Source organism: Chrysemys picta, chromosome 9 (assembly GCF_011386835.1).
Source record: "Chrysemys picta bellii isolate R12L10 chromosome 9, ASM1138683v2, whole genome shotgun sequence".
NCBI classification, from domain to species: Eukaryota; Metazoa; Chordata; order Testudines; family Emydidae; genus Chrysemys; species Chrysemys picta.
Window position 1 is genome coordinate 34,935,013 of NC_088799.1, and position 21,338 is coordinate 34,956,350.

At 43.5% G+C, this 21,338-nt stretch overlaps 2 protein-coding genes across 16 annotated transcripts in view; both read right to left on the reverse strand.

The window, feature by feature from the left end:
- Positions 1-1,373: 1,373 nt before the first annotated feature.
- MRPL44 (mitochondrial ribosomal protein L44) lies at positions 1,374-10,212 on the reverse strand. The gene is made up of 4 exons (XM_005282587.5): positions 9,879-10,212; positions 6,908-7,376; positions 3,758-3,936; positions 1,374-2,718 (listed from the first exon to the last, which is right to left on the reverse strand). Exons 1-4 carry the CDS (start codon positions 10,040-10,042, stop codon positions 2,547-2,549), a joined length of 984 nt encoding a protein of 327 aa, XP_005282644.2. The 5' UTR covers positions 10,043-10,212; the 3' UTR covers positions 1,374-2,546.
- A 1,604-nt stretch (positions 10,213-11,816) lies between these two features.
- MFF (mitochondrial fission factor) overlaps positions 11,817-21,338 on the reverse strand; it is a 35,829-nt gene continuing 26,307 nt past the window's right edge. For 9 of the 15 annotated variants that reach the window (XM_065557999.1, XM_065557993.1, XM_065557992.1 and 6 more), the window contains 3 exons: positions 18,050-18,112; positions 13,258-13,342; positions 11,817-12,703 (listed from right to left, as the gene is read on the reverse strand). In XM_065557999.1, the coding sequence (XP_065414071.1) occupies positions 12,572-12,703; positions 13,258-13,342; positions 18,050-18,112 (280 nt within the window). In that variant the 3' untranslated portion in view covers positions 11,817-12,571. The remainder of the gene's footprint in view (positions 12,704-13,257; positions 13,343-18,049; positions 18,113-21,338) is intronic. The other 6 variants (XM_065558003.1, XM_065557995.1, XM_065558000.1 and 3 more) reach the window with 1 other exon arrangement.

The following is a 21,338-nucleotide window of genomic DNA, read 5'->3' on the forward strand; positions in this document are numbered from 1 at the left end:
CTTCCTTCCTTCCTTAATTCTGTCTCCATTTCACTTCATCTGTTCCCAAACTGTCTTTTACTCATAAATCCAGGCTTCTGACTGGAGCAATTCCACATACTTATTACACAATAAATTCAATATACCCCGCACCATTCATTTTCCACCTGCACTCACCCTCCAAACTCATTTCTACTATGACATTCCAATTTTCTGAACTGTGGAGTAGCTTCATGCAGTTCTTTTTAAAAGCCAATCTGCTGGCAAAATGTTTTCTTTTACACACACACACACACACACACACACACACACACACACACACACACACACCCCCACCCACCTTTTGGGGGTAAAAATTCTGAGAGTCCTTTTAAAACAGAAATACTGCACAATTGAAAAATAGAAGCATGAACTAGTTTCCTCTTTTCAGATGCTATCATACATTCTGAATGGAGTGCTGCATTGTGGGTAGATGTCTATTCTTTTTCAGTGGACCTCAAGTTTGTCATAGTGAGAGCAGTATTTTCTTTAGCTGTAATTTTTCAGATAAACCTAAGGTAGGCAACCAGACCTTCCTGAGCCCATATCTTATTACTCTCATTACAAGCTATATTGACCATGATGCTGTGCATTTTAGTCAGAAACTATTTTTTCCACATAAGTAAATTGCAGTACTAGAAGCAAGCAGAAAGACTACACTTATCTACTCGCAAGCGTTTCACATGTGCAGAGATACATGTCAGAACAATGACAGATTTGTGGCTTTCTTTGAATTGACTAACTAGGCTACAGTTTTATTATATCTTAGGGCCAAACCTTCATCTCTGAAAAACAGCCCTGGTCAGTAGGACTTGACTAGGGAGCTCCGTGGATATTGTGGGATGGAATTCTCATGCCCAGGCTATAGAGCTGTTTCACAGTCACTACTGCAATCTCAGGACGGTGGAGGATTTTGTACCTGCTTTGCCACTGCTCCCCCACCCTACACTGGGGTTTTGGCCAGCAGATACATATGGCTACTTGCCCCCTCCGTCAGGCAGCACAGCCACCCATAACTGCTCAAGTAGATTCACCTAATGAATGCATTTCTCAAGTACCATCAGCATGGTATCAGGCAAGGGAGCACCAGTGAACTATCCTCTGAATTTCCCACACATTCAGACTCCCTCCACCAACACCACTATGCTGGTTCTCTCCTTTTATGGGAGTTTCATGCATAGATCAGATTTTGGCCATAAATGACCATTTTACCTGGAGTGGAGTCTTACTGGTGACTGAGATGAAAAGCTCCATATCACAAAACCAAACCTGAGTTATCTAGTCCTGCCTGACTACCCCTGTTCCAAACTGTAGGTAATCACAGACTTATTTGATAAAGACGAGTTAGACTAAAATGAATTCCAGATGCAAATCTTTTATTCACATTGGGAATGTACAGATGCAAACTTTCAGAGATTCAACTGCACACAACAGATTTTGAATGTCAAACGGAAAAAAAGTTATTTTCTGTATGATCACCAGTACCCACTGCTAAACCATCAGACTGTATTGAGCATGTAATGATATAGTAGCATCCTCATTAAAGCAGCTTTTTGAGCCAAATGTTTTGAGTGTTAGAAAGGGGTGGTGCAAAGGCAAATAGATTTTCATATAATCCAATATTGTGCAGGCCTAGAAAACTGTTCAGTCTGAGCCGTTCAAAAGAAGGGGTGAAGTCTATTGGATGGGTGAAACAAAAAGTTAGCGAATATGAAGCACCAAGATCTTTTGTCAACCTAATATTAGCAGTCACCAGGCCAACAAGAAAAGAAGGTACTCTGTTGATTTACTTTTATATCATGTAGAAACTTAAGCTCTTTCCTCCCTGTCACTCCAAACACAATTTTTTCTAATTAAGAATACGCTCTCTTTCAGTGTCTAGAAACAAATGGCAAATGTCTACGGCAAATGAACAATAAATTACCAAATTAGCAAGCAAACTGTTGGTAAGGCCTTAACAGCATCAGTGTACGCAACTGATGTCAGAGCATATCCTGTATTCTGATCTGTGGATTTTACCACAACTCAAGGCCAACTGACTTCAGATGCACGTCTCATGCTAATGTTACATTTTTAATTCAATGCTAATTTGTTGTTAATACTCTCAAAACTGGTCCAGATACCTGTACATAAGTTTTTTTCCTATACGGAGACAGTTTGCTTAAAAAAAAAAAAAAAAAAAAGGCAGTCACAGATTACAATACATTCTTAAGAGTTATGTGCTTGGACATATAATCAAGTTCTTAGACAAATAGTGGGAACTCAGTGGGGAAAACCCTCCTGCTTTGTTACTGACAAGAAATATCACATTTTCCTCAGTTACTTTATAATAGGAAACATTTTACAGAAGGAAATAAATCTATTCAAGTTTGGAGAATTCTAAACGTATATGGATGGCTGGAATTTTCAAAACATATCCTTTATACCAAAGAGCTGAATTGCTGAAGTTTGCTTTTCTGAAAACACATTTATACTTAGCATGGAGAACATGGCTTTTGTGGATAGAGAGAAGAAGTAGGCTTAGTTGTCTAAGTGTTGCTAATAGCCTTTTCTGCTCTCCATCCCTCTCTTGGTTTAGAGTAGTCCCACGGTTGCCTGTTCTCAGTGAATCCATACAGTTTCCGCAGTGCCACACGGGCAGCTTCTTCCTCTGCAGCTAACACTGTTTCGCCAGGACCTTCAGCTATAAGCCTCTTATCGCTGGGAGAAAAAAAAATATCAAGTAAATGTCCTCATGAGAAAATTGTGAACACCACCGTGCACCATTAATATATGATAGGAGTCCTCTAACCAGCATTTCATATTTACTGGAGGGAAAACATTTAGATTTTAGTGGTCTTTTGGGCAACCGTACATAGAATCATAGAATATCAGGGTTGGAAGGGACCTCAGGAGGTCCCTTCCAACCCCCTGCTCAAAGCAGGACCAATCCCCAGACAGATTTTTGCCCCAGATCCCTAAATGGCCCCCTCAAGGATTGAACTCACAACCCTGGGTTTAGCAGGCCAATGCTCAAACCACTGAGCTATCCCTCCCCCCCATACATGCGTATATACTTATTGATGGACACTCAAGTAAGAATTACACTGAATTCCTGAAGAAGTACAACGGTGTTAATTCAGATTCACATTCCATTACCAATTGCCTGAACTATCCAATCTCTGTTAGAACTTTAAAAAAATATACAAGTACATCATCGTGATATCCCTCTCTCTTTTCCTTGTAAACAATCATTTTAAAGTGTCCTTTCTTTACACAGTTCAGCAATAGATTTATTCAAAAATAGTTCAATTAGGAGAGAAACAATCTTCATGGCAACATAAATGAGGCCATGATTTGGCCTTAAATACTCTAAAGTAACTCTTGTACTTCGAGGATTCTCTTGTCAATCCCACTTCCCTTTTGCATCCTCCTCCCATGCTACCCCTGAAGCATAGGACAGTTTCATTCTTTTTCAAAGCTGTTCAACAACATCTGCAAGAACCCTATTAAAATTTGCACCTGCATTCAATGTACTGCATATGTCTATACTAGATTATAAACTCCTTGAGACAGGGACTGTCTCTTTATACATCTGTATGAGAAAAAACATGTCAATCCTCAAACGTTTATATAAAAGTCATTGCATAAATTGCATCTTTCTTCTAAAATTATTTTTACTTGTGAAAAACAGACCATTTCCTTCCTCCCTCCCCCCAAAACTGGAATCCGTTTGACTTCAGATGAACGTTTTACTAACCAGTACAATCCAACAAAGTACAGTGGAAGAACTGTACTGGCTCCTGACTGCCTGGTAAGTCTTGGTTCTGGAGGAGACATATTCCTCTTGGCCAGTTCCTCCAATAGCAAACCCATTGGGTTTATAACATCCCAGATCTCAAAAAGGTCTTTTCCAATCAGCTGAGGAATTAAGAAGTCCTGGACAAAAACATTACAATTATCAGAAAGGAAGGGGAATGAATGCTCTGGTGTCCCTGCCAACAAAAGTAATATAAGGGGGAAGGGAGGAGAGGAGCAGTTAACAGTAAGTTGCTAGCTTCGCTATGTGCAGTGTGCCTTTAAATTAAGGTTGATGAATTTTTATGGTACCAGAGTCTCCCATGCATTCTTATAGTGAAAGACAACACAGCTCAGCGGATCTGGTGCCAACCCATGTGCCAAAATACATACTCATGTAACTCCCTAGCTATAGTTCCTACAGAATTCTTATGAACGAACCTGTAGGGATATTTTGCGTTTTCTAAATGTACATTTCTGAAATAAATGGTACTTTGACTGCTCTGTGCTTGTGAGGCACTTTAGATTTTAATTCACTTTTAGCTGGGTCACTCCTTTATTCAAAATTACATTAAGAAACCACCCAAGGCTAAATATCACTGCCATATAAGGGATTCTAATTAAAGGGAGAACTGGAATCAGGCCACCTGGAAAATAAAAGCCTTCACAAAATCCAGATTAAAATCACAAATATTGAAAGTGCTACTCAGGGCTTATATAGGATGGTTGAGAACTACAATGAGACCTCTCACCATCTGAGACATTCAAATTGCTAGGACTTAACATTAAAATAGTCTTTACAAACTGTTTTGCAAAAAGATTAAAGACACTTCACTTTTTGTTTCTCTTCAAATATTTTGCTAAATAATAGCATTAAGAAGGATAACTACAAAAAATTAATTCTTAACATAGTTATGAGACCAGCAGGGCTTCCACTACCCTCCAATTAGCCTGCTGCCTGTTGTTCTGTACTGAAAGGCAGTACAAGCTGAAATTCCTAGGCCGCAACTAAATTAGCATATCTTGTAGCTCCAGTTCACCACTGGTGACAGCGACAGTGGATGCTGTAGTATAGACAGGACTTGGGTGGTTTAGACAACAGTGGAAAAAATTCATGTTCAAGTCCTCTGAACACTGCAGCTTCTACCATTGCTACCACTGGAGAAATAGAACCAATGCTGAATCATGGCTATAAAGCTAGCTAGCGTACCCAAGCCCTGGAACTTTAGGCTTGACTCTGCCATTGACTTGCTGCTTGGCTTGGGCAAGGTCACTTAATCTCTCTCTCCCTGTTATTCCCCCAATTATAAAATGGGAATACCACCACCTGCATTCCAGGGATGATGTGGGGATTAGCTACGCAGTACTGAGTGCTTTGTAAGTGCTAACTAACTACAGAGTTGTGGTAGAAAATCCAATACAGAAATGTATTACAAGATATTTTGAATGAAATTCATGATCCCTTAAACAATGAGACAGAATTTTCTAAATAGTTGCTTTTTCCTACAGACATATCTGAATGCCATGCAGCAGAAGTAACATGGTTTTGGTTGTTCCATATTATGTCTCTTAGCTGACATTTCTCTGATACAAAATAGAAGTAAGTAAATGGCATAAACTGGAAGGATAGCAACTGCTAAAATGATTTCCTTCTCACAATATATTTTAATAAGAAACCTTTCGATGTTCGATTCCAGAGAGACTCTTGTTAACAAATCTCTGAACTGATTTGACTTTCTATGCATAATGTTAAGAAACTGCAGAGTTTTTCTGGAACAGTTTCATGACTGTACTAACCATCAAATAACTGTTTAAAAAGTTATACTGTAGCCACTGATTCAGCCATGAAATATCTAACAAATCAGACCAAAAGCAAATAGTGCTACTTAAATAAATAAGTAAGTTGCTATTCCTTGAAAAGTAGAGGTTGGCTTAGGTAAAGTAGAATCATAGGACTGGAAGGGACTTCTAGGTCATCTAGTTCAGTCCCCTGCACCATGGCAGGGCTATGTATTATCTAGATCAGTGGTCCCCAAGCTTTCCATGTGGTGGGCGCTGGATGACTAGCTGCCAAGGAGCGTGGCCACCGGACAAGCAGCTGCAGAAATGCCGCCAAGAGGCGTCGCCGCCAAAAAACAGCAGCATTTCGGCGGTAACGCTTCTTGACGTTGCCGCTTCCTGGCGGCTGTTTGTCCGGCAGCCAGTAGGTGGGCGCCATGGCACCCGCGGGCACCGAGTTGGGGACCACTGATCTAGACCATCCCTGACAGGTGTTTGTCTATCCTGCTCCTAAAAATCTTCAATGATGGAGATTCCACAACCTCCGTAGGCAATTTATTCCAGTGCTTAACTACCCTGACAGTTAGGAAGTATTTCGTAATGTCCAACCTAAACCGCCCTTGCTGTAATTTAAGCCCATTGCTTCTTTTCCTATCCTCAGAGGTTAAGGAGATCAATTTTTCTCCCTCCTCCTTTGAACAACCTTTTATGTACTTGAAAACTTATGTCCCCTCTCAGTCTTCTCTTCTCCAGACTAAACAAACTCCGTTTTTTCAATCTTCCCTCATAGGTCATGTTTTCTAGACCTTTAATTATTTTTGTTGTCCTTCTCTGGACTTTCTCCAATTTGTCCACATCTTTCCTGAAATGTGGTGTCCAGAATTGGACAAAATACTCCAGTTGAGGGCCTAATCAGCGTAGAGTAGAATGAAAGAATTACTTCTCATGTCTTGCTTACCAAATTCTTGCTAATACATCCCAGAATGCTGTTTGGCTTTTTTTGCAAGTGTTATACTGACTCATATTTAGCTTTTAATCCACTATGACCTCCAGATCCCTTTCTGCAGTACCCTTTCCTAGGCAGTCATTTCCCATTTTGTATGTGCACAACAGATGGTTCCGTCCTTAAGTGGAGTATTTCTCCTAGCTCTTGCATATATGCATATCAGTTAGACCTGAATGTGGGAAATAAGTTTGTAGGGGGTCTGGCTTTTGCTGGCTGTCAGAGATAAGCTACTATTTAATTATTTTTATTTTTGGTCTTATAATTTGATACTGGGATCCCACTACAGCCATAGAGAGGTGCCAAAGAAATAAAAATAATAGTACTTACCCTGATAAATATCCCTGTTTTCTGCGGCCCACTGCTTTCAAACAATGCCCCTATTACAGCAAAGAAAGTCTGCTGCAGCACACTGGGTGGGACAGGAAACTCTGCACAAAGTGTTAAATCCTGTATGGATAGGTTTCTGGCCACATAAGACACAAGTTCCTGGCTCGTGAGAAAATCAACGAGGGCTCGTATCCCTTCAGAGGGCATCTTTGGATAAGCATCTTCAAAGCACTGAGTGAGGTAAGAGCGTGAAAGAGATACCCCTTGTTCAGAAAGTTTGTGATTATCCTGGAGATTGAGGGCAACCGCTTCTTTGCCTAGCCCAAGTTCTTGGTGTCTGGTCTCCTCACTTTTAATATAACAAGAATTAACAAATGCAGTTTTGAGGAGGTCCAAGGAAAAGGTTTCCTGTAGTCGGTGGCTAAAAGCCTGTATCTCTGCATGGTAATCCCAGTTAGGCTTCTCTGAACTATAATCATACAAGAGAGAAAGAACTCAAGAGTAGAACAGATCTTCCAGACAGATAGTCATCTGTTCCACTAAACAGCTTAGATATGAAACCATTTATTAAAAGGAAATGTAAAAATAAACAGAATATTTCAGACATCTTCAAGTAGGCTTATTGCTAGAGCCCTTGAAATCTATGGATATCTGCATCCAGACAGTTTTTGCGGATCATGGTTTGGATGCTGACACAAATTTTGTATCCATGCAGGGCTCTAAATATAGCATCTCAAAGGCTGGGAAGAAGTTGTCTGCAGCTCATAGCCTATGAGGCTGCTAGCCCTTAACCTGCCCTTCTCCCTTCTTCAAAAGACATGTCCCTGTGTGAACCCTTTTGACAGATGCCATGCAGGGCTGCCAGCACCTCCTCCCAACAGATCACATGCCCCCAAATATTATTATTTGTTGTTTGCATTACTATAGTCCCTAAGAGCCCTGGATCAGGACCCTATTGTGCTAGCCCTGTACAAACACAGAACAAAAGACAGTCACTGCCCCCACACTGCTAATAATTTAAGTATAAGATAAGAAATGATAAACAGATACAGAGAGGGGAGTAAAAGGAAACAATGAGACCATACGCCTCAGCACCATAGATCAGGGGAGGCCAAACCACAGCTCGAGAGCCAAATGCAGCTCTTTTACAGTTAAAGTGCAGCTCACGGAGCCTCCCCCCCCCAACTTCCCATTCTCCATCTACCAGACGGGGGGGGGGGGGGGAAGGGCTGACTCAGGGCTTCTGCCCTGCAGCAGAGTGGTGGGGCTAGGGCAGAGGTGGGCAAAGTACGGCCCGCGGGACCATCCTGCCCAGCCCCGGACCTCCTGCTGTCTCCCCTCCCCCACAGCCTCAGCTCACTTGCTCCACTGCCGGCACAATGCTCTGGGCGGTGGGGCTGTGAGCTCCTGGGGCAGCCCAGCTGCTGAGCCTGGCCTGACCCAGTGCTCTGTGCTGCGTGGTTGATGCCGTGGCTGTAGCGCTGCCAGCCACCGGTGCTCCAGGCAGCGCGGTAGGGGGGCACGGAGTGTGTGTGTGTGTGTGTGTGTGTGGAGGTTAGATAGAAGGAAGGGGAGTTCAGGGTGGGGGTCAGGGTGTGGGGGTGTGGATAGGGGTCGGGGGGGAACAGGAGGTTGAATGGGGGCAGTCAGGAAGGAGAGGTGGTTGGATGGGGTGGCAAGGGGCAATCAGGGGACAGGGACAAAGGGTGATTGGATGGGGCAGGGGTCTGGGGTGGGGCCCGTCAGAAATGAGAGGAGGGGTTAGATGGGGTGGCGGGAGTCTGGGGGCAGTGAGGGGACAGGGAGTGGGGGTGTGTGGATGGGGCAGACGTCCCGAGGGGCCATCAGGGAACGGGGGGGAGGGTTGGATGGGGCAGGAGTCTGGGGTGGAGGGGGGAGGCAAATAGGAGTAGGGCCAGCGCTTCCACCAGGCGACCCTAGGCAGTCGCCTAGGGTGGCAGGATTTGGGGGGCGGCATTTTGCTGTCCTTGGCGGAAATTCAGCCGAGGGAGAGGTATCCTTCCGCTCCGGGTCTTCGGCAGAGGGTCCTTCACTCGGTCCGGGACCCACCGCCGAAGTGCCCTGAAGACACGGAACAGAAGGACCCCCGCCGCCGAATGCTTAGAGGAGGAGCGCTACTGCCTACAGCGGCAAAAACCCTGGCGCCGCTCCTGAATAGGAGGTGGGGCTAAGCCACGACCCCCTCCCCTAACCGGCCCTCCATACAATTTACGAAACCTGATGAGGCCCTCAGGCCAAAAAGTTTGCCCGCCCCTGGGCTAGGGGATTCTGGGCCTCAGACCCAGGGGGGAGAGCCCTCCCATGTGGCTGACACCCCGAGCCCTGGCAGGCACATGCCCCGTTTCTTGAACTTCTGTAGATTGTCGTATGCAGCTCAAGAGGGTCAGTAAGTTTGGCTACGCCTGCCATAGGCCAGAGCCTCAGCACACCAGCACTCTAAATATGGTCAAGTTTTGTGTTGGCATTATGCAAAAGGAGCCTGTGAGGGAGGATTTTGAACGAGAAGAACGAGGGTCCCATGCACCTTGTCTGCACTAAAACTGAGCTGCGGGGGGCAGGACCCAGCGCACGCTACTGTAATAGTGACAATAAACAACAGTGTTGGTCTGGGCCAGGCGCCTCCACGCCCTGTGCTGGTTCCCGATGGGGCGCGGGGGTCCAGCAAGAGGAATGATGGTGATAAAGCCCCAGGACGGGGTGTGTGCGAAGGGATGCAGAGACCCGGGACAGCCTAGCATGGGCCTACCAATGACCTTTCTCCACCTCCGCCCGGACTCGGGGCCCGGGAGCGGGAGTAGCTGGGGGCAGAAGCGGGAAGGGGCGAGGAAGAACGGAGCGACGGGGAACGAGGCAGGGGAAGGAGCCGGGCCCCGGAGGGGACAGGGAGCCCCCAGCACGGGGCGGTAGGGCCGGGGGGATCCAACCCAGGAGCGCTGGACCCGGCTCTTACCGGCGGGTAGCGGGCGCCCGCAGCCGCTGCTGCTCCAGGTAGGCGCGGAGCCAGAGCTTTTTGTCCCGGCGCTGCTGATGCTGGAGGCAGAGCGCGGCCCGCCCGGCCCCGCCGGCAGCGGCCAGGAGGCGACGAGGCGCCCGCAGTAACAGCCCCGTGGCCATAGCTGCTCGGCGCGGACTGGGAACAGGAAGGAGTTCACCATGAGACCCGGCCGCGGGAACCAGCCCTCGGCCCTTCAGTTCCGGGGAGAAACGTTCCGGGCGCGCCTTAGCGCGTGACCCGCCCGAGGGACAGGGCGGCTCTGGGGACTTCAATTCCCAGTAGGCGCTGCTCCAGCCACAGCCCTCCCCCCAGGCCTGCCTGTCGGGAGCTATAGTGCTCTGGGCCCACCTCTACCCTGCAAGGGCGCCCGGGGCGGCGTGTGCACGGGCGGGGACAGCGTTAGCCCAATGCTGGGCCAGGGCCAGGCCTCCAGGAGCTCAGGTTACGCCGGTCCCTCCCCCCTTTGCAAGCTCAGAGTCGCCGACCCCGCCCGCGTTCCTGCCTGATGCCCCAGGGTCACTCACACAACCAGGGGAAGAGAAGGGATCGGCCCCTTTACCATAACCTCTTGCTGCCCCTGCCCTCGCTAAGGGCTGGCCTACACTAGGGGGTGGGGATCGATCTAAGATACGCAACTTCAACTACGCGAATAGCATAGCTGAAGTCGAAGTATCTTAGATCGAATTACCTGGGGTCCACACAGCACGGGATCGACGGCCGTGGCTCCCCCGTCTACTGCGCTACCGCCGCTCGCTCTGGTGGAGTTCCAGAGTCGATGGTGAGCACGTTTAGGGATCGATATATCGTGTCTTAACGAGACATGATATCGATCCCAGATAAATCGATTGCTACCCACCAGTACAGCGGGTAGTGAAGACATAACTTAGCAGCTGCCTAGGCAAGGGCATATGCACCTGGGCACTGCTCTGACCCCAATTTAGGGTTGCCAACCTTCCAGGATTGTCCTTGAATCTCCAGGAATTAAAGATTATGTCATGTGATGAAACCTCCAAGAATACGTCCAACCATAATTGGCAATTTAGGCCAGAAAGCTGCAGTGCTGCCTCATCCCAGCACACATCAGTTTTGCAGTTGCTGCATTAATACACACAGCAGCACAGCACCCAGTTAACTCTTCTCAGGAGCTCTAAAGCACGCACCGCTGTCCTAGATCAACAGCCTACACTGCCAGTGAAGGGCTGCACTCTCATCTCATCCCACCCTCTCTCAGCTGATCATATACATTTTAAGGATAAAGACTAGGGGGGGAAGGCCAGGCTGTTTAAATAACTAAAAATAAACAAGCACACTAGGCAATTGCTTGTAGCACAGTGTGGACAAAACCCAAAGGGTGTGCATGAGTGGGGTGGTGATGAACATATAACATTCAACAAAATGGGAAACCTGCTTCCAACCAGAAATTACTGAACGCTAGGATATTTTGCCTTTAATACAGACCCTACAGATTTTCTTCCTTTGCCTTTTAGAAAATTCTTTGGCTGCCTTTTAAAGTTAAAGATAATTGATTTAAAATTTAAGAAATAAAAAGCACATGCTGAATCTCAGTAAGTTTCCAAATTGGAAAACATGTTATGAATAGCAAATTCAATAAACTTGTTTCTACCTATGAGAGACGTAGATGAGACATCTATGAAGACACTCAACATCTCTAGTTTTACGTAATGAAACAGATAAGTAGTTTTGGGACAGTGATTCTGGAAATGATGCCTGGCTAGAGGAAGTGAAGAGGAAGTATATTTAGCATTTTGAAGGAAGAATATGTTTTTGTCTCAAAATACAGGATTCCTGCACATTTGAATGAAACAGTGTTTAAGAATTCCCAAGATAAGACAGGTAATGAAAACCATTTAAAAACTTACATTAAATTCTGCGTTGGTTTGACAGATTTATTAAATACACTACATTGGTACCTTATATTTCATAATCTTTAGATCACTCACAGACAGACTTGCTTAAAAATGTCTTTTATAGAAAAACATCTGCAAAATTAAAGCTAAAATATGAAAATACATATTACACACTGGATAATCTGCTGAATCATGTTAGCAAAGAATGCCTTTCATTCAATCTGTACATGTGCATAAACGAGGGATATATTCATGAACTAAGGTTGCGGGGGGTTTTTTGTTTGTGTTTTTTTTTTTTTAAATCTGGCACACTGCTGTAACTAGTTTGGCTAAAGGAAAACTGGTGCAATAATGTTTAACCATAAAATTACTGCATCTAACAGGAGAACAACAATAAAAAAATCCTCCAACTTGTATTATGTACTTTGTTTACAGAGACTTTCTTTTCCAAATCCATTCTCTTCCTACCACAAGAGAGACAATGATTATTTCTGCAGGTCACCATCCTTACATAGCAGAGAAGCAAATTCCTTTCCAAAATGAGTCTATTTATATTTACATTGAGACATGCAAAGGGACAATACTGTAAGTATGTGAGTACAAACTGATAAAAATAAATATTACTGAGTCACAGAATGTCCCTTTAACACTGTAACTCTACAGCCTTTTTCTGTGGCAGAAGTTCTCAGTGCATGGATTATAAAACAGCATACCATTTAGAGACAAAAATTTTTGCAAATTTTTATATTTCCAGCTATTAAATCTTTTGGAGAGCTGTGTCTAGCGCCGAAACCATAGCCAGCTATTGAGTAGCCAGAAAGCTACAGTAATTGAGTACATGATCATTTCTCTTTTAGCGCGCTCTTTGTTTTCTTCTTCCAGAAGCTGTAGACGGCGATTAAGTTTGATTATCTAAAAAAAAGAAAGTCTGCTTTAGTGCCCGGTATAAGACTGCTAGATTCTCTAAAGAATATATAAAAAAGTATGTAGAATGCATTATTCTTAAAGATTAGATTGCACAACCTCACTGTTTAGGAGGTTCATTGACTAAGGACAAAATTTTCCTGTTTTTGTTCAGTTCTTTATAGGAAAATAATTTGCACTGATCTTGTAGAAAGCTGGGTCACCCTCCTCTTAACTGTTACATAGTCATGCTATATTTAACTCTTTTCTTCTTTCCTCATCAATCAGTCAATCCTTCAAGACCACTATACACCATACTTGTTATTCTTCTATGAATTCCTTTGTATTTGCCAACATCCCTCTGACATTGAGATGCCCAGAATAATACAGAGTATTTTAGATGCAATTGCGCCAGTGAATACAGAGATGACCAATTACCACAGATGTGATGTCAGAGATATTCTTCCTTTGCAAATTATACAGAAATCACATATCTAACCTGTTCTCCCATTTTCAACTCTAAATCTTTTTCTTTATCTCACCAGCAAGCTTATTTTAAATACCTGTCTTCTTAAGGAAGCAGCATCCACAACTGACATGTCATCTGGAGTTCCCTCAAGTGTTGTGTCCAAGTTTGAAAGACCATACCTATCAGAGGGGGGAAAAAGTTTAGATGCTCTACATGTTGAGTGAAGAGTAATTGGTACATTATTTGATGTTCTCTGTAACAAACAGGAATTTTCAGAAAAAAAGCTCTTTTTCAACTTTTAAAAAAGCATCTGATACTTTAGGGCCCTAATTTAAGAAAACACTTAGAAAAGGGCTCATGTCCCATTTACTTTAATGTTTGCATGTGCTTAATTGCTTGGCAGAATTGGGGCTTTAATGCTTTCCAGGACTAAGTATTTTGTAGATGCTCCACAAAACAAAGAAATGGGGGAAGTAATCTTTATTGTGGCTTGGACCGTAAGGTAAATCTCTCAGAATTGCTTGATCTAATATTGAAACCTGCAAAGAGCTTGAGCCAAAACCTCAAAAATATATCCTACATGAAGGAACAACAAATAAATACGATATTCAAACTAAATGCTTATTTTGACAAAAAAAAATAAACTTGAGAATGTGTATTAGTTTAGAACAGGGGTTCTCAAATTTCACTGCACCACAACCCCCTTCTGAGAAAAAAAAAATTATTACATGACCCCAGGAGGGGGGACCGAAGCCTGAGCCTGCCAAAGCCCGGCTGCCTTGGGCTGGGGGGGTGGGATGTCAAAACTGAAGCCTATGGGCTTCAGCCTCAGACAAGGGTTCTGTAACCTAAGCGCTGCCACCCAGGGCTGAAGCACAGTTTGAGAACTGCTGGCTTAGAAACTTTGCAAACAAAGAAAAGCTACTATCCCTGAGGTCATAATCCAACAAAGAGCCTTCTAGAGAAGAGTTCAGAAATAAATCATTTTTATAGAATTCTGAAGACGCTGGAAGAGGGTATTTTACCCTAGGGAGCTAATAATAATCTCCCCCAAACTGACAGCTGTTTAGGCTGGAGCTCCTGATACTCTTAGCTCTCAGCCAGAGACTGGGAAGCTATTAAAGCCCTTGCCAATGAGTTCTGAATCACTGCCACTGAATTTCATAAACCCTTAGGGTACAGCTACACTGCACACTTCTTGCAGCAGCGTTTAGAGTACATATGCTGCATGCCTCCCCAGCATGAATATAAAGAACAGGATAGATGATGAGGCACTGCTTACACAAGTGAAGACTTGCCTGAACACTGTGGGTGTGTACCCTACCAGGCTTTCTACATGCTCAAGCAGTACCATCCCCATCTGCACTGCTATTTTTAGCAGTGTTGAGTCCCACTGCCTCCCCGCTGCCACAATCTTTCCGTGCTGCCTCTCCCCTGACACAGCCTTTCACTGATGTAGCTACACACCAGAGTGTGAATGCAGCGTGTAGCTACATGTACCCAACTGCCATCAGTGGCGTGCAGTATAGACGTACCCTTTAGAAAATAAATTCGTTTCCAGGCCACTTCCTGGACAGCCCGCTCAACATGATGATTATTTTATGCTCTAAAAGAAGGACAAAGAGTGCACTAATTTAACTCTAGTGTAGATTTAGCTAATTAACTCTACATTAATCAAGAAGGGTTTCTATCCAAATTAACCCTGACTAAAGCACATTCATTAGAGGCTGGCATGGTGCTGACAATTCAAGAAACCTGGTAAACGACCATCAAAGGCTACCTCTTAATCAGATTTTCTTGCAGCAAATAACAGTTACAAGTAATCTCAGGTACTACACCTTTCTCTGAGTGTCTGACTTTTTTTTTTTTTTTTTTTGGCTTTAAAGTCACATTTTCCTATTTTATTTATTTCTCTTTCCTGATGTGATGTTATGATGTGGGGAAAAAAAAACCCTGCAAACAGCATGGGAAACTGACTGCTTATACTGGAAAAACACTGAGACTTAAGATACAGAGTGCTGGTAAATGCAGAAAAGAAAAACTAGAAAATGAATTTTTGTACATAATCCCTCAATTATAGTAAATGTAGGTTTCACTTAATAAAAAAATCAGATGCAAGTGGGATTCTTTTAATTGGCAGTGTCCCTTTAAATAAGGAAAGTTCTTTTGCATTTAACATTCTCTTGGGCCACTTATAGTGAAACAAGTTTCTGTAGAGTGCAATTAGCTGAATACACAATTTAACTAGAATTCATAATTTCTTCTAGTTACAGGTCAGTTACCCTGTAGTTTGTCAATATTTTGGTGGTTTAAAAAAATTAAATAGAAGCTTTGATAACAATGAGAACCCTGAGAAATGCTGTGTCTGAAAGAGATTGGCTGGATTATCAATTGATATGTGAAAAAACTAGTTTTTGAAAGGCAAGGAACTGTAGTGAACTTTGTTAAGGGACAACCTGATTAGGCAACCTCCTGTCAAAAGAGCCACTGTCATCCTCAGTCACTATACAACAAACATTTCCTTACCTATAAGGATAATTAAAACAGGGGGACTTTTAAAATTCAATTTACTGTGTGTTATTTATGCTGTTTACTATTTCCATTTCCCTCAGCTTGGACTATATGAAAATCAATGAAGTTTTTCACTTTCAGGATCTCTCCACTGCAGCAATCAGGTTGCAAATACAGCAGAGGAATGTTTAAATCTACATTTCAGTATGTTAAAAACCACTGTGAAGATTTCTGCTGGTCTAGGTTTTATAAAACATTGTAGAAAAAACTAAATTTGAATCCAAGGATCGTTTCTCAGAGATAACCAGTATCCATAGACTTGATGAGTACAATTGTGTTTCATCTTTATTGGGCAGATTTCCTGGAGGAAAAAAATATGAACTAGGCACAGTCCCCTAAACCAGAGAAGGAATGTACCTGTCCTTGAGCTGTTTTAAGGGGATAATCTCACAGGCCATCTAGGAAATGAATCCTCAGGTTTTACCTAACTATAGCCTGGAGAGAATAAAAATACACATTCTCGATGGGCCTAACTGCCCCCATCCCTTCCAGAACTGCAGGAAGCGACACTGGCTGGAATTCAAAGACAACTCTGCATTAGTCCCCTCAGGATAGTGCTGTTATGCCACAGAGGTAGAAAGCTCTATCTGGATTGGAGCAAATTTATATGTGCAGAAACTTGAAAATCCCTCACAGCAAGGAAGACTTGATACTGAGGCCAGGTGGAGGCAGCTTATATTAAATGGTTCCACATGGCATGATTTCCTAATGTTGTGATGACACAAAGGCCTTTTTCTTGCTTCAGATATAGCTGTGGCATAATACTTAAATGGTATAAATCACTCAGACTTTCCACTACAATTGCTCCAGCCATCTCCCTTTGCTTAACCTGTCACAGATCATTTGTAAGGGAGTAGGGAACTTTTAGGGGCTACTGCATCAATGGCTGAAGAAAAGAAAAAAAAAAGGCATATACAATTCCCACCAGACCACTTGCAGACCAGTCTGTTGGTACCACAATCCTATCCCTCAGAGCTGGCTGAAACCTCACTGGTTCTATCAATCTCCTCAAATGGCATATTGAAAACAGAGCCATCACTCCAATGACACAGGTGGACTCCAACCTCAGACTGCAGCAGTTATGAAGTCTATGACAAGTGTATCATTATCACCTCACCAACCTCCAATCCCCTTCCAAATATGAGATCCAGATTGTAATCAGCTATACTGGCAGAGCCAGAAATCACTCTCAATTATGAAAGCTATAAATTCCCAAGTCAACCCACAAGAATGATCTGTATGGATCCGGACTTGGAGATCTGTTGAGGGTTATTTTTATAGACCAATTTTTCTGACTTTAAAACACTAATGTTTAGATAACAGAAAAAGGAGTTACCATCCCTACTCAGCTTTTAAAAATCTTTATAACTTTTGTATATTTAGGATGTCTACTTTGGGGAGATGGCAGGGGTGGTAAAGAGTGGGAGGTGGAAGATGTGATATTTACATAATATGCAGAAAGAAAGCTTTATTTCTCAGAGTCTCAGCCATCAGATCATAAATTAGGTTTTTACCCACTTACATTGAAATGACACCCATCTAACAGAAAAATGGATGGGGGAAACCCCATGCAAAACAATAATAGGCACATTATTGAAAACGTCTACATTTTACTGTTTATACACACTTTAGATATTAGTTGGCTTCACACCAATTTATTTACTTCCCTTAGGGTATGTCTACACTACCCGCCGGATCAGCAGATAGCGATCGATCTATCGGGGATTGATTTATCGCGTGTAGTGTAGACACGATAAATTGATCCCCGATCGCTCTCCCGTCGACTGCTGAACTCCAGCTCGGTGAGATGCGGAAGCAAAGCTGACGGGGGAGCCGCGGCAGTCGATCCCGCGCCACGAGGATGCGAAGTAAGTAATTCTAAGTCGATCTAAGCTACGTTGACTTCAGCTATGCTATTCTCGTAGCTGAAGTTGCGTATCTTAGATCGATCCCCCCCCCCCCCGCAGTGTAGACCAGGCCTCAGAGAAAAGCAGAGGTCAGAGGCCCAATGGACATACTACCACATGTGCTTTTATCATAGATTAAAAGCTTCAATTGACATATTGAAACTGAATTCTAAAGCTTACAACACATTTTAAGAACCTGAACCTTAATGAGAGCTTTGCTAATGACTGTGATGGGCATACGGTCATGCCCTACAGAACATCTCTAGGCACAGAAAGAATGTTGATCAAGTGTTATGTTAAGCATAAGTGGCCCAAAAATTATTTTGGGATTCAGTAATCAAGAACAATTATGTCATGAAATTTTAAAGCCTAAAATAGTGCACCCTGACTAAAAAGAAATAAGTTTACCTGGTGTTTTCATGATGAGGGTTAGAGGAAGTGGCAGCAGCCGACCCACCTCGTAACACAGGCCTATGGCAGGTTATTGCAGATAGGAGGCACAAGACAGAAGCAGGAAACAGCATAAACACAGAGAAAAGATACAACAAAAGAAACAAGGACAAAGAAATGTCAAAATATTTTCAATTATATTGTATGGTATTTCAATACAATATAATATCTAGTTACTATCGTGTTGTAAACTGTATTTTCAAAATACCCCATATAATATTCTTATTTAATATAGCACTAACAATAAAAGTATGCAGCTATCGTAACAACCTAGTCATTCTTGATGGTATAGACTGATTTATGGGAATATATGCTGTTGAGATTCAAGTCTGTGAATAAGAGCTCTTGATATAGGCTTTTTAAATGTGCTAATAATGAAAAACAATCTCAGCTCCTTCTCTTCTCCCCTTCACTTACTGTCTTTCTTCCCAATTTCTTTTTTAACTCTTTCCTTTCTATCCTCTTCGGATCCATCTCAGGAGAAACTGAAGAGCCCAGGCTTCCCAGGTTGCTACAATTGTGTCTAGTATGCTCATGGCTGCTGAACAGGTACTAAGGTCCCGATTTCCAGAACTGCTGAGCACCCACAGCACCTCCTAACTTACTGTGGAGTTGCGGTTGTGTAGCACTTCTCAAATGAGGCTGTAACTCACCTCTAGCATCTGTCTGTTTGCTGAAACATCTATGATGTGTAATCACTTCTCCAAGGGCTTGGGGTCACTTTTTTTTCCACTCTTATCTCACTTCTGGGCAGCTGCAGACATCTGCACAACATGCTAGTCCCAAGAATATACTAGGCTCTATAATAAGACTAAAGAATCCAGGTGTGATGACCTTTAGAGCAGAAATGTGTGGGCAAGAGGATACACACAGCCCACAGGTCTGGTGCTGAGAAGGCTGAGAGAACACTCTCCGGAGAAGGAGTAGAGGTGAGCAGCCGTGTGCACAAAAGAACACACAAAAACACCTCACAATTAGTAGTTTCATTTCAAGAAGATGAAGATTGACGTGCACAAGCAGAATTGTGCAGAAACCTTGAACTGTGCTTACTTGCACTAGGCCTGGCTCTGATCAGTAATATTGGTGCTTAACTTACATCAGCAACAAACTCACCCATAAAATTAAAAATAAAAAAAAAGTTTGCACGACATATGCTGAACACTAGCCAGCAGAATGTGAAATCAGTGCAGAAATAGGGTTGCCAACTTTCTGATTGCCGAAAACTGAACACCCTTGCCCTGCCCGCTTTCTCGCGGCCACACCCCCCCACTCACTACATCCCCCCTCCCTCCCTCTGTTGCTCTCCCCCACCCTTGCTCACTCGCTCATTTTCACTAGGCTGGGGTAGTGGGTTGGGTGCGGGAGAGGGCTCCGGCTGGGGGTGCAAACTCTGGGGTGGGGCTGGGTTGAGCGGTTTGGGGTGCAGGATGGGGCTCAGGGCTGGGGCAGAGGGATTGGGGTGCGGGGAGCAAGCTCCTGGCAGCACTTATCTCAGGCAGCTCCTGGAAGCGACCGGCATGTCCCTGTGGCCCCTAGATGCAGGGGCGGCCAAGCAGCTCCACACGCTGCCCTCACCTACAGGTGCTGCCCCCACAGCTCCCTTTGGCTGTGGTTCCGGCCAACGGGAGCCTCGGAGTTAGCGCCTGCAGGTGGGGAAGAGCACTCGGAACCACCTGGCTGCCTCTACACCTAGGGGCCGCAGGGATATGCTGGCCACTTCTGGGAGCCGTGCAGAGCCAGGGCAAGTAGGCAGCCTGCCTTAGCCCCGCTGCAACACCGACTGGACTTTAAGCAGCCTGGTCACCAGAGCTGACTGGAGTTGCCAGGGTCCCTTTTTGACTGGGTGTTCCGGTAAAAAACCTGATGCCTGGAAACTCTATGCAGAAAGTTATTTTACAAAAGAAAACAAAAGACCCCCGTCCCCACCAACACACACATAACAGGACAGCATTCTTGCCCAAAAGAATTAGGTCTGTTGTATTTAATAACGATCATTTGCTGCAAATATTTCCTCTTCAGAACAGAGAGTTTATTTAATAAGTTTATAAGAACATAGGAACTGCCATTCCTGATCAGACCAGTGTTCCATCTAGTCCAGGATCCTGTGTTGACAGATGCCAGAACTAGATACTTCTGAAGAAACTGTAAGAAACCCTGTAATGGGCAACTGTGGAATAGGTTGCCAAGAAAGGAAGTTTCTTTCCACTCAGGCAGTTAGTGGTTAGTTTACACTATGATGCATGAGTTTTGATATCCCTTATTCATTTCTTATCCCCCTAATAATAATGTTGGTGTTCTCATTACCCACAATTCAAGAATTTTCAAACTCTTTCTAAGTTTTTGCCCTCCATAATAATTTGTGGCAGTTTAGTTCTGTAGCATCTGGAAAACCTTGTTATCTAACTGATCTCAAACACACTACCCTTCTAGAGGTAACTACATTTTCTAGGAAACAGCTATCTGGGGGCTAGAGACTGGGAGCTAGAACACCATGAGGTTCTAATCCAAACTAATATTCTGATTTAATCTATGGACAAGTCTCTAAGGCCCGGATGTTTAAAGATATTTAGATGTTGCTCTGTTCAGTATTGCAACACTTAACTGCATTAGGAGCTTAAGTGCCTAAGTCACTTTTGAAAATGAGACTTCGGCCTTCTAATGCTGAGCAGAATAATGCCTAAATACCGTTCAAAATCTGGGCCTTAATTCCTCTATCCAGATCAAATTAAATGTAAAGCTGTAAGTTCCTGGGCAAACTGGATGGGTAGAAGTACTTTGCCCTGCCACATCTTCGTTGATTGTATATTTCAAAAAGGTAACATTCACTTCAAGTATACGTTCCTCATATAGCACGCAGCAACCATTAAAATCAATACAACTAACTTTTAGGTCTCTTTGCACTTTATCTAAAACTAGCAATTAGTTTATTTTTTACAGATCTATGAGTACAACAGACAGTTAGTCTGGTTATTAGCTTTCTATATGGGCTTCCTTAATGACCGGAGTAACTTTTGTCATAAATTATTTAAAACTTTGAATTTCCTTGCTGATATCATTTTGGTCACCACATTAAGTAGATTTAATACTAATAAATGATCAAAATTAAGCACATCCCTGATGCCATCTGTACATAGTATATCACAATATTCCATTGCAAACACAATGGAACATGGAGGGAACCATGCCGCAATGTGTCGCAACACAATAGGGGAGGCGAAAACAGACAGTAGTACAGTGGCTGAAATGG